The 14,647-nt window shown below is 41.1% G+C and overlaps 1 protein-coding gene and 1 long non-coding RNA gene across 10 annotated transcripts in view; one reads left to right on the top strand and one right to left on the bottom strand.

Moving 5' to 3' along the window:
- LOC124949458 (angiogenic factor with G patch and FHA domains 1) overlaps positions 1–10,898 on the top strand; it is a 13,551-nt gene extending 2,653 nt beyond the window's left edge. For 2 of the 9 annotated variants that reach the window (XM_047494631.1, XM_047494724.1), the window contains exons 9-10: positions 6,492–6,618; positions 10,109–10,898. In XM_047494631.1, the coding sequence (XP_047350587.1) occupies positions 6,492–6,618; positions 10,109–10,320 (339 nt within the window). In that variant the 3' untranslated portion in view covers positions 10,321–10,898. The other 7 variants (XM_047494535.1, XM_047494816.1, XM_047494993.1 and 4 more) reach the window with 7 other exon arrangements.
- LOC124950042 lies at positions 2,723–14,647 on the bottom strand. The gene is made up of 4 exons (XR_007101247.1): positions 13,932–14,647; positions 13,716–13,859; positions 8,772–9,506; positions 2,723–8,666 (listed from the first exon to the last, which is right to left on the bottom strand). It is a non-coding gene; the product is annotated as an uncharacterized LOC124950042 (long non-coding RNA).

Genomic DNA, 14,647 nt, shown 5'->3' with positions numbered 1-14,647 from the left:
TAACGATGCAACATCTACAATTCAAACACGATTTATTTTTTCAAGACAAAGATCAACTCGTTCGGTCATATTCCCTCTTTATTTTTGTAAATCAGATTCAATCTGGTTTATATATTTATTCTCTCTCTTTCTCTCTCTTTTTCTTCTTCGTCCGACTAGGATGACTACAATGTCGACGACGACAACGACAATGATGACGAAGGCAGCAAAACGAGTTCAGACGGCACGAGCAGAGCATTCGTATGATAACGAGCGTAACTCCTGTGAAATGTATAGAATAGGTGTAGGAAAGAGAGGGTAGAAGAGGGAAGAGAATTATCCCACACACACACTACTCTTTATAGAGAGTAAGAGAGAGAGAGAGAGACAGAGAGAGAGAGAGACAGAGAGAGAGAGAGAGACAGAGAGAGAGAGAGAGAGAGAGAGAGAGAGAGAGAGAGAGAAAGAGAGGAAGAGAAAGCGAGTGCCTGATATCGAAGGGACGAACGGCAGTGTTGAGAGGGACTCTGTGGAAATGAATGCAAATGTATTGAAATCCAAATCATTATTTTGTCTAGACGCATCGTATGCTCTATTGCACCCCGACCAATTCTCTCTCTCTCTCTCTTTCTCTCTCCTTTTCTCTCATTCGCTCGCTTGCTCTTCGTCTCCAGAATTTAGCTGGCTGCTCGATGGGACAAACGTGGATTAAAGGATTTCTTCTTTCTTTCTCTCTCTCTCTCTCTCTCTCTCTCTCTCTCTTTCTCTTTCTTTCTCTCTCTCTCTCTCTCTCTCTCTCTCTCTCTTTCTCTCTCTTTCTCTTTCTCTTTCTCTTTCTTTCTCTCTTCTTTTTTACACTTCGTGATCGCGAACCTAATTTTGTTGTTCTTCTTCTTCGTTTCTTTTTTTCTTCGTATCTTGAAGGTTACTCCGATCCGCTTTTTTTCTTTTTTCTTTTTTTAACAACGTACCAAAACTTTTACCATTGCGAGAGACGACTATTGGAAGTACCGGTCGTCTCTCTCTTTATATCTTTATCTCTCTTTCTCTCTTTCTCTCCTTCTCTCTCTTTTACTCTTTTCCTCCCCTTTTTTGTCCTCTTATTTGCTCGTAAAACTTGGCGGGTCCTTAAGACGATCGAAGATGTACAACACAGTAGGTCGGGCATATAAATGAGAGAATGTATTTTTAGCTTGTCGCCTCGTCGTCGCATTCTTTTCTTTTTCATCGTTCACTCGCGAGATCATCGAGAATTTGACGAGGTGTGTTGTACTTTAGAATGAATGAAAAAAAAAAAAAAAGAAGACACAAATAAGAATAAAGTAGGAACGACGAAGAAAGGAATAGAAATTTAATCGGTCGAATAAGTTTTTATTTAAATTTTTTTTTTTTTTTTTTTTTGCGAGAACGACTTTAATCGTGACTTTTTTTTCTTTTTTTCATGTTCTTCTTCTCTTTTTCCTTTTTAATAGCAAATTAGATGAAGAACCATTTTCTTTTACATCGGTTTTTACATTCTTTCCTAAGTAAATAGCTATACTTCCTTTATCGTGAACGATGAAAACGAATTCGCAAGTGCATTTCGCACGATTCTGACCTACATCGTAAACGGAAAATGTAGGAAGAAATTCTGGAAACAGACAGAGGTGAAGATATCCTTGGGAAGGATTCGTTTTTCCTACGGGAAAACCGTAAAGCGAACATTGTAAAGCCGAGGAATAACGATTGCTAGTAAACCACGAGGACGTGATAAAGTATAAAATCGTGAAAAGGGAGAAGAGATCGCCCTTACGGAAAAGGGCAACGCTTTCGTCGATATCTCCTTGACGGGTTCATTTATTTGAGTGCTTCGATCAAACAACAAATTTTTTTATAGTTTACCTTAGTGAACGCTACTATGAAGAAAACGAAATTCTATTAGAATACGGAAACTTCTTTAATCGTTTATTCGATTATTTTAAATGTCATTGAATTAGCTAAATTCATGTTCTTTTTTATTAAATTTAATATGAATTAAATTTAATAAAAAATACATGATAGATACAATTCAATAAAAAAAAAGTTTATTTTATTTATTTATTTATTATTATATGTACTAATATATATATTATTACATGGACTAGTATTTTCGATGTACGAATATATAATTAAATATTAAATATCGAACAACTTTAAAAGACGATATCAAAAATATTCTTAAAATATTAAATACTTTAAAAATATTTTATTGCCTAAATCGTATTTGAATTAGAATGAATTCTTTGCAACGAATAGTATAGTCGATTCTGAGACTGCATTCGTTCACTACACAATTTCATTTTATGGACATTCACGTGCAGTATCCGATAGGACGTTGAAAGCATCGTTTCTATTTTCGATAGCACCCTTTTTTACGATTTACATCTACTTCTATATTGCTTCGACATTTTACAGCTTGAGTCTTGGAAGAGGTGCTTGATTAATGACGCTGTAAATAATCTAAAGTATTTCAACGAAAACAATGAATCCGTTCCTTAGTGCTTTCATAAAATTTGTTTTTTTCTTTTTCCTCTATCTCTGTAATAGGTAATCCTTGTTTTAAAAGAAGGATTTTGTCTTTTCAAAGATTGTTTCTTTTTCTTTTTATATTTAGAAACTAATCGTTTAACAACAATGATTTCTTCTTTCAACTTTATATAAAAGATCATTTCTGATTAGGAATCGTATATTTTCAATTTTTTTCTCGTTCAATAAAATCATTAGAAATTATTTAATTTAATATAGAAGATATAATATAAATAGAAGTCATTTTTTTTCTTTTTTTTCTTTCTTTTCTTTCTTTTCTTTCTTTTCTTTCTTTGGACGTTTCGTTCTTTGGAAACATCGCGATTGAAAATTATTGCGAATATATGGAAATGAAATTAATGACGTTACGATTAGATAAGCGTATGTGTGAAAGGAAAAATGATAATAAAAGAGTAAGGATTAGTAAGAATGAAAAAAAAGAAGGAATAGAGAAGGAGGAGAAAAGTCTGATCTTGACAAGGCGACTTTATTTCTTGGCCGTACCTGTTGCTGGCATATCCAGCATTACCTTCTTCTTCGGTCCTTCTCACCTTCCATTGGAGACTGTTCTTCCCTTTTTTTGGCGAGAGCAAGAAAGGAAGAAAGAAAGAAAGAAAAAGGGAGAAGAGGAAAAAGAGAAAAGAGTCCCGGAAGGGCTGAAAAGAGGAAAGGTTTGAAGGACGCGACGGAAGTCAAAGACTATGCATCCCTGGAAAGCCCTGCCGCGGGCGCTACGACGAAATGCAAGGTCGTCTCGATATTATGTAATGTCGTAAGAGAGAGAGAGAGAGAGAGAGAGAGAGAGAGAGAGAGAGAGAGAAAAGGATAGTTAAGAATTCGAGTATAGTTACGAATACACAAGGATGCTAGAGGAAGATCTATTTCTTTCCACCTTTCTCTCTAGCATCTCTCCGTTTCTCTTTCCTCATCTGAGACCGAGTTATTGTCTTCTTTTAAAAATCGCTATGCTTGCGACAGTCTCACGAAAAAGTGAGACGGCCATTTAAAAACTTTTATAAAAGATTATACGCGAATGATATTATTTTATTTTATTTTTTAAAAGATTACATTTATATACATAAGATCGATCGATAAATTCCGTTTATCGTATTTTTCGAAGATCATTTTAGTCTAGGATAGAGTAATTTGATTTTTTTGATAGATATACGGAAGTAAAGAATGTAAAAGGATATTGGTATTTAATGAAGAAGGAGGAAGAGAGTAAGAGAGTAAGAGAGAGAGAGAGAGAGAGAGGGAGAGAGAGAGAGAGAGAGAGAGAGAGAGAGAGAGGTCGTCCTAGTCAAGCTATTCGAAAGGGGTGCGGGAGGCAACAGGTGGGAATCCACAGTCACAAATAAATCCAACACAAGCGTCTCTAACATCTAGACGATGATTCACTGATTAAACGTGGATACAAGATTACCGTGTCATTTCTCTCCCTTTCGTTATCCTTATTTCAATCTTTTTCCTCGAAGACAAAGGGAGGGAGGGAGAAAGGGAGAGAGAGAGAGAGAAAGAAAAAAAGAGAGAGAGAGATGGAGAAACGGAAAAACAGAGAAATTGAGAAAGAGACATGTCAAACATATTAACATTTATTAAAGAACATGTTAGGTGTAGATTCATTAGATTAGCTTGATTACAACCGGATTTCATTGGATCAATTTTCCATATAGATTATTTCCTTTTAGAGATACTAATAGCAATAAATAACGTCACCGTAAAAATGTGTTTAATCTTCCTTATCGCTTAATACCGAGATTAATGCATAAAAAGTCGACAAAACAAAAAAGTATCTTTATTCCTTCAATTGTAGGGACAAAGAGGTGGAAGAAAATTAATGGTGATGTTGTGATACATAGGTTCGGTGGTTAGAGGTGGTCAGACAGAACGCGGACGCATAATGTTATGCACACAAGAGGGTAAGTGCACACGTGCACGCATAACCGCGTCTCGGTTTAACGTCCGTCTATCTGTCCGTCCATCCGTCCGTCTGCTCGTTCGTTCGTTCGTCTGTTCGTATGTTTGTATGATCGTATGTTCGTCCGCCGCCATGTACGTGTACCATCGGCTACACATAACGTTAGCTAACTAGGAATATACGATCCAGGAGTAGGAGCAAGCCGGTCGATCGGTCTAGACGAGATGTGCGTACACGATCCGCATAGCGCACGTTGCGCGAACAATCGCCCGGACACACAAATATGTACAATGAGAGAGGGAATAGGACGGGTGGTGAGGTTAATACGAGAGGGAGAGAGAGAGAGAGAGAGAGAGAGAGAGAGAGAGAGAGAGAGAGAGAGAGAGAGAGAGAGAGAGAGAGAGAGAGAGAGAGAGAGAGATCTATTAATTACAACGCGCCAGCAGTACATGACGCACCGAATGTGGTCGAACGTACGTCGAGACAGGCCAAATTAATTAAACGATCCGCCGATATAGATAATCAAATATGCGTTAACCCTATCTTCTTCGCTTTTCCCGGAAGAGTATCTTTTATTTCTTTGATTGGCTCATTAGAATCCCTGACCATCCACTTATGTGGATTCTAGAATTTAGAATATAACAGTCAAAAGGAATGAAGTTGATAATCTTTAAAATCTGAAGATTAGGTTTTAAGTCCGACTTTTTGATAATGAAAGGATTTTTTAAAAATTGAGTTAGTTCAGTTCGTTTTAAGCTCGTAGAAGTAAATCTTAACAAGGCAAGCAAAGAGGATGCAACAGGACGAAAAATAACAAGAGAGAAAGAGAGAGAGAGAGAGAGAGAGAGAGAGAGAAAGAGAAAGAAAGAGTAAGAGAGAGAAATATGCGGTCAAGTCAATTCGATGATTTCCTGTACTAGAGAGCATTCTATCGTTGCGCGGATTTTTCGTATCGTCCGAATCCTCTTCGATCCCTATGATACGTTATGACGCGGCCGCAAGAGGTTTCCGCTCGGACTGACGCACGGATTCTCGAGTTTTAGCTATTCCGATGAAGCGGCAACGAACGAATAGACACGGCGAGTACAATACGTCATCTAGGTTGGCCTATCACCGCCAGACGGCTTCCGTCTGGGTAAACACGCACGCAAACGTACACACATTAATGCGACGCGAGTGGATCGACGTTAGCGCGCGCAGGACGCTCGAGGCTTCACCGACGAGCATCTAGGGACATCCATCACAGGATTATCGCACGAACATGGTGGTAACACGCGTGCTCTCCTCAGGAAGTATATGGACCGCTCCCCTGACGTCTCCGATACGTCTATGCCTCCTGTACCTGTCTATCTTCATCTCTCTCATATATATTCTCTTTCTCTCTCTCTCTCTCTCTCTCTCTCTCTTTCTCTCTCTCTCTCTCTCTCTGTCTCTGTCTCTCTGTATTCCCTTGTACTCTCTCCCTTTACTCGATCTTCCATGCCGCATGTTCCCTGTCTATTCTCTCTTGGAAAGCCTCGTCTGCGCGCAGACGATCTCGCCGCATTCTACCTATGTGTATGTCTAGTTTAGTCTACGGACTCTACACTCTATAGACAGCTAAACACTAATTAATTCTCTGCAAACACGACGACAAGGGACTAAGCGAGCAGAAGATCCCTTTTCTCCTTCTCTCCGAAATAGATTTCAGTCTCGCCTTTCGTTCGCGTTAATCTCGTGAGGATCTCTCGATAGTAGCTTTGTTTATTGGCTTGGCTCTTCCCTTCGTATCTCCCTCCCACCTTCTAATTCTCTACAAAAGGAATTTTTTTCACATGGATAGATAACGGTTATTATTTTTCCTCGTTTCGAAAAACATCAGGGAGGTACCGTTCAGAGAATCGAATTTTTTGGGTGAATTCATAGGGTGAAAGCCTGTCCTGAAGAGGTGAGACACGACGTAAGGGATAAAAACAGAACGTAGAATTGGAGTTGCCGTTGGAAATGCCGAGAGAAAGAGAGAGAGAGAGACAGAGTAGAAGCAAAGAGAAGTCTGTGACGTTTATTTCAGAAAGCTACGACGGCTCTTGGTAGCGACCGGAGGCGACGGCGGACACACCGGCGGCGTTGTAAACGAGCAAAGTTTCGAACCCAATATGCTGTCTCCGCGCATGGAAGCCCACATTCAACCTGTCAAGGTGCGACGACAACGACTACTACGACCGCAGTAGCGGTGTTCACGTACTACCATCTCCTACACCCTCATCTCCGGTAATGCCAGACGGGCAAACCGGGACAAACTTTCGAACTGGCACAGACCGTCTGGCACACTACCACCGTCCTCCTGCTCCTTCTCCTCTTCCTCCGGAAGAAGAACCTGCGAATTCCCAATATGTTATTGTACGTCTGCCGGCACCGTTTTGTCTGTCCAAGTCCCAATGTCTATCGGAGAACAAATGAAACTGAGCGAGAGAGAAAGAGAGAGAGAGAGAGAGAGAGAGAGAGAGAGAGAGAGAGAGAAAGAGAAAGAGAATGGGAGAGTCTGCTTTCTCGATCCAGGAATTTCCGCACGTCCTGCATCAAAGATGACCGACCACACTTTTGCGCTCGTGTTTTTTTCAGTTTTAGACATTTCCTATATTTCCGAATAGCAAACTTTAATTAAAAAAAGACATCTGATCTTTTTCTTCCTGTTGTTCTCGACAAGTTTCGTAAAAAGTTCGACAAATGTTCGACGTTAAGTTTTTAACATTTAAAGAAAGTATAAAAAGGAAGGAAGAACTTCATCAAGGTCGACATGATAAATAGATAGAGCGATGAATTGACGGAGGCGACGAATGATGAGCGTACGCATTCGAATACGCGCACGCATCAAGAGTGCTCGTCCAAAGTTAAACGATGATAGTGAAGTAGATGTCGAGTGTGTAGACGTCGCGACGTGTTCGTAGCTGGCGACTGCCGGTTGGCGGGCGTTAATCGGTAATCGTCACGATGTATTGTCTCCCATCGAAACGTTTTGCCCTATTTGCCTATTTTCTTAGAAGATGGAACTTTCAAAGCTTACTCGGATAAAACTTATTTTGCGGTAAGATCGTAGAGATCTGGGTCGCGACACCTGGAAGGAACGAGAATAGTTTCTCTCCCAGACGGTTAACATCGGTCGCCGTTTCGTATGAAAGTTTGAAACGACGACGGTTTCGTCGTCTCTTTCTATCCTCCTCTCTTGATATTCTACCTAGTCGTTCTCTTCCAATTCTTGCACTATCGATCGATTGACGTAACCCAGACGTTCTCGGTATTCTTTCGTTCCAAAAGAAAACATTATTGTCTCTCACGATGGATCAAGTCGTTTGTTCAAGAGAGAGATATATCATATGTACATTTTTATTATATAAAATCGGCAAACTCTCTTATTCTCGGTCGATCCGTATAAATATATAAGCTAGGATATATCTCGTTAGCGTTATACCTTCACCGAGACGGAAAATTTTAGTCTCCTATATTTTAATCTCCTTCGTCAGCTTTTTAGACGAGCGAAGAGTAGATTAAAGTTTCAACGTAATTCTATTCGAAACATGGATTATGTTTTCGCAGGAAACTCGTCTCGTCTCAAATAGAACGAGTCTGGTCCGTTTTCTCATCGTGATTCGACCGAGCGCCGACTGTGTCACGGCATAGATTATAATGAGCGGCCGCGACAATGATATGTTATAGCATATAAGTGGTCTAGACGATCCAGATGGATGTATCATCGTCGTCGAGTTGTCGTTGGCGGTTTTGGCCTCAGTGTCGACGTCGGACTGCTCTATGCCGTTCCTTGACACGAAGCTATCTGCCAAGGAACAAGTGGTTTTCCGCATAGGCCGTTTTCTCTCTCTCTCTCTCCCCTCTTTCGCTAAATTCTCGTTCTCTCGAACACAGTTGGACGAATAAATTGGATGCGTTAATTTTTTGCAATGACGATTTTCTTGAGAACAGTCGCAGTTAACTTCTTCTTTCAACTCCCTCGTATTCTCGATCAAAGCGACGAGTTCATTCGCCGTCGTTCCTTTCCACTTCCCTTCTTTTCCATTTCGCCTACCTCCGTTTTGCTATTTCCGTCCCTTTTTTCTCTTTTATCCAAGTAAGTCAAGTGATGGCGGCAGCAGTAGACAGGGCCTCATTTTCAAGCCAGACGGGTACAGTACTTGTCCCAAATACGGTTGAGAGAGTTTTTGTCGGCTTAAAACTGGCAGGGTACCTCGTTCTCCGAAATGAAATTTTTTTTAAATCACTCTCTACCATTCCCCGAATCTTTATCTTAATCTAACGAAGCTAACATTTTTAATTAACTATTCATACAATTACTTACCGAGATGCGAACGAGTTTGCGGACGAAATAGCAAAGTTTTGGTCTTTGGGGTATCTCACTTTTCGACGACGTTTAAAGGATTGACCGAGGAATGAAAAAAGCTGCTACATTTACCAACGAAATAACGAGTTACTCGGTTAGAAAATTCTAATCCTAGGGCATTGTACGAGTGACGTGCTCGACGTACTTGAAATCTTTCTCGACTGAGCTTTTTTTGGTGGCTGCTGCTAGAGATGGAGGAGGAGCAGGCGTACCACCCATAATTTCTCTCATTTTCCACGATGCGCTCTTCTCTACTAGGCGTTTCTTTTTCTCTTTCCTTTTAGCCAAGTAAGTCAAGTGACGGCGCCGGTGGAATAGGGCCTCATTTACAGCCCAGACGAGGGAGAACACTTGGCCCAAATACTGGCTGAAGAGAAAATGTACCCGGGTTCCACCGTAGAGCTGGTTAAAATCTGGAAGCGGTTCCCTCTCGACGATAAGAATCCTTGCCGAAAGAGATACGAACCTTTTTCTCTTTCTCTCTCTCTCTCTCTCTCTTTCTCTCTCTCTTTCTTTCTCTCTCTCTCTCTCTCTCTCTCTCTCTCTCTCTCTCTCTCTCTCTCTCTCTCTCTCTCTCTCTCTCTTTTAATCTATGATTTTTAAAAGACCCGATTCTTCCAAAGTTGAATTCTTCAAACTTTGAGATATAAGATTCGTCCTGGCTCGGAGGATGATCCGCGGAAGCGTGACTGTCTGAAAATAAAAGAACCATTGTCTAATTCGAATTAGCATAAATCCCGCCGGAGGCGGGAAATCTATTTAAAACTTCAAGCTCGTAACTCTCCGTCGTGCCGATAAAGCGCTTCATCGTTTCGAGTCTCGGCCGGGTCTCGAATAGGTAAGATTAAGGACGAAACCTGTGCGAGGATGAGATTCGAGGAAAGTAGCGATACTAAAAATTTACCGAGTCAAATTCGCGGAAGGTTGGATACGATTTGCATTTGGTCGCGACAGATGGCCGAAAATGCAGCCGGACGAATACTTTGATCGTGCAGACTTGGCCAGACAGTTTATCAAGACCGACGAAGCACGTCTCATCCAAGTAGGAAAGGATTTGCATAGATATCTCGGGCCGAGCTTCATTCTATTTTACAGCCGGCACGTATTAGCGCCTTCCAACATCCTCCCCAATGAGATTACCCCCATTGCTCTTTACCAATCCTCCTTTTCTCTTTCGCTTCGACTCGGATTTTCGACTTTATCGTCATTCTTTTGTCTACCAATTTATCTTTTTTCCCCTTTTTTCTTTTCTTTTTTTTAATTACAATCTTCTTCTCCTTGCTTTTCTTTTCCAGATAGCTATATCAAACAATCCAAACAAAAGCGGCTTTGGTGCGGTCGAAACGGACTTTCCTACGATCGAATTGGATTCGAACATCGAGAAAAAGCAGGCAAGATGGCGAAAGACTCAACAACGTTACAATCAAATTACGGAATAATCGCTAGGAGAAAACGTTCCAATCGCATTTCAACGATTCTCATTATATTTTCGTTAACGAGATTCTAATGAAGATATTGTTGATTCTAATAATAAATATAAATAAATGACAAGGCAATTTTGAATCTTCGTACTTTATCGAAGATCTTTTCAAGTTTGTCAAAAAGGAAGAAGAAGAAGAAGAAGAAGAAGATCGCTTCTGGATCCATAACGACGCAGCTTCTCTAGCAAGCCCACTCGTTCTCCGATGATATTTATAAAGCAAACTTGGCGGTGCAAAGACCTCGCAAGGGAGTAAGTAAGAAAGAGATAGATAGATAGATAGATAGATGGAGAGAGAGAGAGAGAGAGGGAGAGAGAGAGAGAAGCAGAGAGAGAGAGAGAGAGAGAGAGAGAGGGAGTCGGAGTAAGCCGTAAGTTTAGGCCAAGCCCTTAACTGCTTTGGCACATCAACGCTGTCTTCATAATAAACTCGAAGCATCACGGGGATCGTTACTTTACCGACACCGTCAGAAAATCATCAGCTCCATCAAAATCTGTTTCATGCCAATGGGAAAACTTTACTTTTTCCCTCTTGTCCGATTTCTAGAAATATATTGAAAATGTTTGGATGAAAAAAAAATTTTGTTTAGTTGAATATAAACGTGAACCTAATCCTTTATTTGTTCTAAGTATTATTTGTTCTAAGGGTTAACGCAATAAGTCTCGTAGTAGAGGCAACGCATACCGTTTTTAATGAACTTACTGGAGTCATGTGGCTACCGGGCCTCGTCCGCGAAAATTAATGAACGCAGCGACGCGCGAATACCGTTTTCTCGCGCGAACGCTCGTAGCCGTACTTGACTGTGCATATAAAACCCATAAAGTTGGTTGACAAATGGCAGGAAGCGGCGTGTTGACAGCCTCGACGAAACGGATTGGACGCTTTAATCGTTGAACTCGGTTACTTTGTTAATGCCTTTGCGTTTTTGTTTATTTTTTAATTAGCCATCTTCTCGAAGAAGAAGAAAAAGAAGAAGAAGAGATACCGGTCTTTCTTTGTTTCTTTTTTTTACCGTTAATTATGAAACGAACCGTATCGAAAAAATCGAATCTGTTCGACTAAAATTGAACGAACCTACTATTTTTGTTCGCTTATAAGTACTGCGTCGACAAGTAGAGTACTGCAACTTTAAGTCGAGTGGAACATTCTGCGGTACTACGAAAGCATCTTGAATCGCTGCTCAAAGGCTTATCGTGGAAGACTAGGACAGCTAACGAGTTAACCGTCATACAAATCATAATAACAATAGCTTGTACGCACAATGGAATATAACATAACTTCAGAAAAAAAGGTAGGAGGAGAGAAGTACGCGACTCTACGAAAGAAATGAAAAAGAAAATAAAAGATGACCAAGCGGTCGGTTGCGGTCGGTCGGTCGCGGTCGGCCGGTTGGTTTGTTTTTGGCCGGTCATCGTCATCATCATTATTATCGTCACTGTCGTTTCGGATCCGCGCTTCCGAGGGCAGCAATGCGTAGGAGGCCTAAGTTATCGCAGATAGTGCATCATTCTATGGATTTACTTGGCGGATGCATTAATCGGGTTCTTATTCGAGCCACCTCTCCTTCTTCTTTTTCTTCTCCTCCTTCCCTTTTCATTCGTCGCAAAGTTAGCTTCTCTGAAGAAAATTGCGAGAGAATTTACGAGGCACAATGGTGCACAAATCTGCGATAATAACCGCGCATATGCTGCGATATTATACATCTATTAATGAAACGTCCTCGAGACGAAGATCCTCAAGCCGTACATGAGCTAAACTATCGACGACGATCGAACTTATGATGATAACGATAACGATAACTGATAACGGAACGATTTATTGAAGTAAATTTTTCGAAACGCTTGCCGTAATGTTAATTTCTCTTTATTGTTAACGCGGGAAGATTGGGATTATTTTGATATTTCTTTTTTTTTCTTTTCTATTTTTATCTGTTACTTTTTTTTTAAGGAATACTATCTAACGTAATAAACTTTCGAGAGAATTCATCGAAGACAATAAGTATATCGTGTTGCTTAATGAGATATATTTGTGCAATTCGGATATATATATATATTCTAGGATTAAGGAATTCTGCCGATTTTGCGGTGGAGTCGCGAAAAGGGAGGAAAGATGGTGAAAGAGAAGGAGAAGGAAGAGGACAACGAGGACGATGAGGACGATGAGGACGACGACGACGACGAAGAGCAGTCGAAGGAAGTCGCAAGGGGAGTGAGTATAAAGGTAAAGAGGAAAGGGGAATCGTCTAGAGAACGTACGAGAATCGTAAGAGAGAATATAAGTGGAAGGAAGGAAGGAAGGAAGGAAGGAAGGAAGGAAAGAAAGAGAAGGAACGATGCCTCGAATGCACCGGTATGCCCACGGTAAAACGGTATTTGGGTCCGCAAAAGGAGAACAAAAGAACACGCGCGCGGTCGACGGTGGCGGCGACGTTCAGGAATCTTCGAAAACGTCGCTGACTAATTTCCAGTCGTTTCTTTTCTCTCTTTCTCTCTCTCTCTCTCTCTTTCTCTCTCTTTCTCTCTCTTTCTCTTTCCTCCTGTTTTCTCCCTTCCTATTTCTCTCGGTCTTTCAAGCGCGCGAGTCACGATAAAAAGTCAATTTTATACCACTGGGTACCTGGAGAACAGTTAATAGCGTCTACCAGCTCTCGCTCGGCCATCCAAAACTATTTTCGACGGTCGTTCATGGCCTTTATGGGCCTTATAAAAATGGCACCACGCCAGCACGGGGTCCCGAAGGTGGAGAGCTGGAGTCAGGTACCGCTGCCTTCTCTTTTCTTCCCTTCCCTTCCCTTCCCTTACCTAACCTCCTCTTCTTTTCTCCTCTCTTCTCTTCTTTTCTCTTTTCTGCTATTCGACAAGATTTCACGCTAGGAATTTCTATGTAAACAGCCTTCGACCTCTCTCACCCTTCTTTCTTTTCCCGGATGCGCGGGAATAGAGGAAAGACGGTAGTAGTGAGCACTCGACAAGGTGCACCGAGTCCTCCTCAGGTTCGGAGTACCTTGCGAGGGAGAACAAGACGATAAGTGACTCGCGGATGAGAGCCCTCTTCTTCGACGAAGCACTCTCATCCCTCGTTTTTCCACGGTAACCGGACTAATCGCGTCGACTCTGCCTACTGGATTAAGAATCGCGACTATCGGAAGCGTTAGTATCTTTGATCGGAAAAATAATAATAATAAGAAGGACAATCTTATGTCAAGGAAGAAGCGAAAGAAAAAGGTAATAAAGAGAAAAGAAAAAGAGAGAGAGAGAGAGAAAGAGAGTAAAGTTAGCCGTGCGCACGTGTCCGTGGCAGGTAGTCAAATTGCATGGCAACAGCACACACATAATCTCAACCGCCATCTTTCTTTGCTTCCTTCGTTCTCCCGTCCCTTCCTCCCCCCTCCCCCTCCTTTCCTCTTCTCTTTTACTCTTACTCTTTCTGCGCACAGTCTTCCTCTATATTTTTTTTTCTCCCTTTTCTTTCGCGAGTTCTCCCCTCGAGAAGTTTTGCGATACTCGTGCGTGCGCGTACGCTCGTGAAATCAGTCAAGGTCCTTTCATTAACCTCGAAAATAAAGCTGAGAAAGAAACAAAAAACAATGGTCTCGAGTACGGGTATTCACGTACTTACTTTATACTTGCTTACTTACTCGCTCCGAAATCGGCAACAAATCACAAATATTTTATTATCAGAATCCTCCAATTTTTTTTCTCTCTTTCTTTTATTTCTTATTTTTATTTTTTTTTATTTTTTCTTCAGTAAAAATAATAAATACGTTGATGTAGAGTTCGTCTTACTGGCGTAAATTTCTTGGGTAAACGAGGAAAGTCAGGTTGGAAGGAAACAGTGTTCAGAATAAGAGAGAGAGAGAGAGAGAGAGAGAGAGAGAGAGAGAGAAAGAGAAAGAGAGACAGAGAGAAATAGAAAGGAAGAACTGTAGGAAGGGAAGGAAGAAGTGGAGGAGGAAGAGGAGAAGGAGGGAGAAAGGAAGGAAAGGGGAAGGGGGAAGAACGAGGGAGTGCAAGGAGGAGGCAGGAAATTGGCGGGGCTAGAAATAATTAGCGCAGTTATTTACGAGGCTCTCCTCGCCTTTCAATTATGTGTTTCCGTGCGTGGAAACGAAGTCGGCGAAGAAGCCGGTGCTGGCAGATGCGGCAGAACGAATACCTTACGCGTCTCTTTACGATTCCATTGAGAAAAATCTATGATAATTCGAAATAGTGTACACACACATACACACACACACGCACGCATATATATATATATATATATGTATATATAATGGAAATCGTAATTTCGTTAAGCGAATAGATCAAATGCAACTCGGACCAGAGGATAGCTCGTCCGCTTTCGAGTTGCGCTTCA

This window comes from Vespa velutina, chromosome 1 (assembly GCF_912470025.1).
Source record: "Vespa velutina chromosome 1, iVesVel2.1, whole genome shotgun sequence".
Classification (NCBI taxonomy): domain Eukaryota; kingdom Metazoa; phylum Arthropoda; class Insecta; order Hymenoptera; family Vespidae; genus Vespa; species Vespa velutina.
The sequence above is the reverse complement of the archived record's forward strand: the minus strand, read 5'-3'. Positions and strand labels throughout refer to the sequence as shown.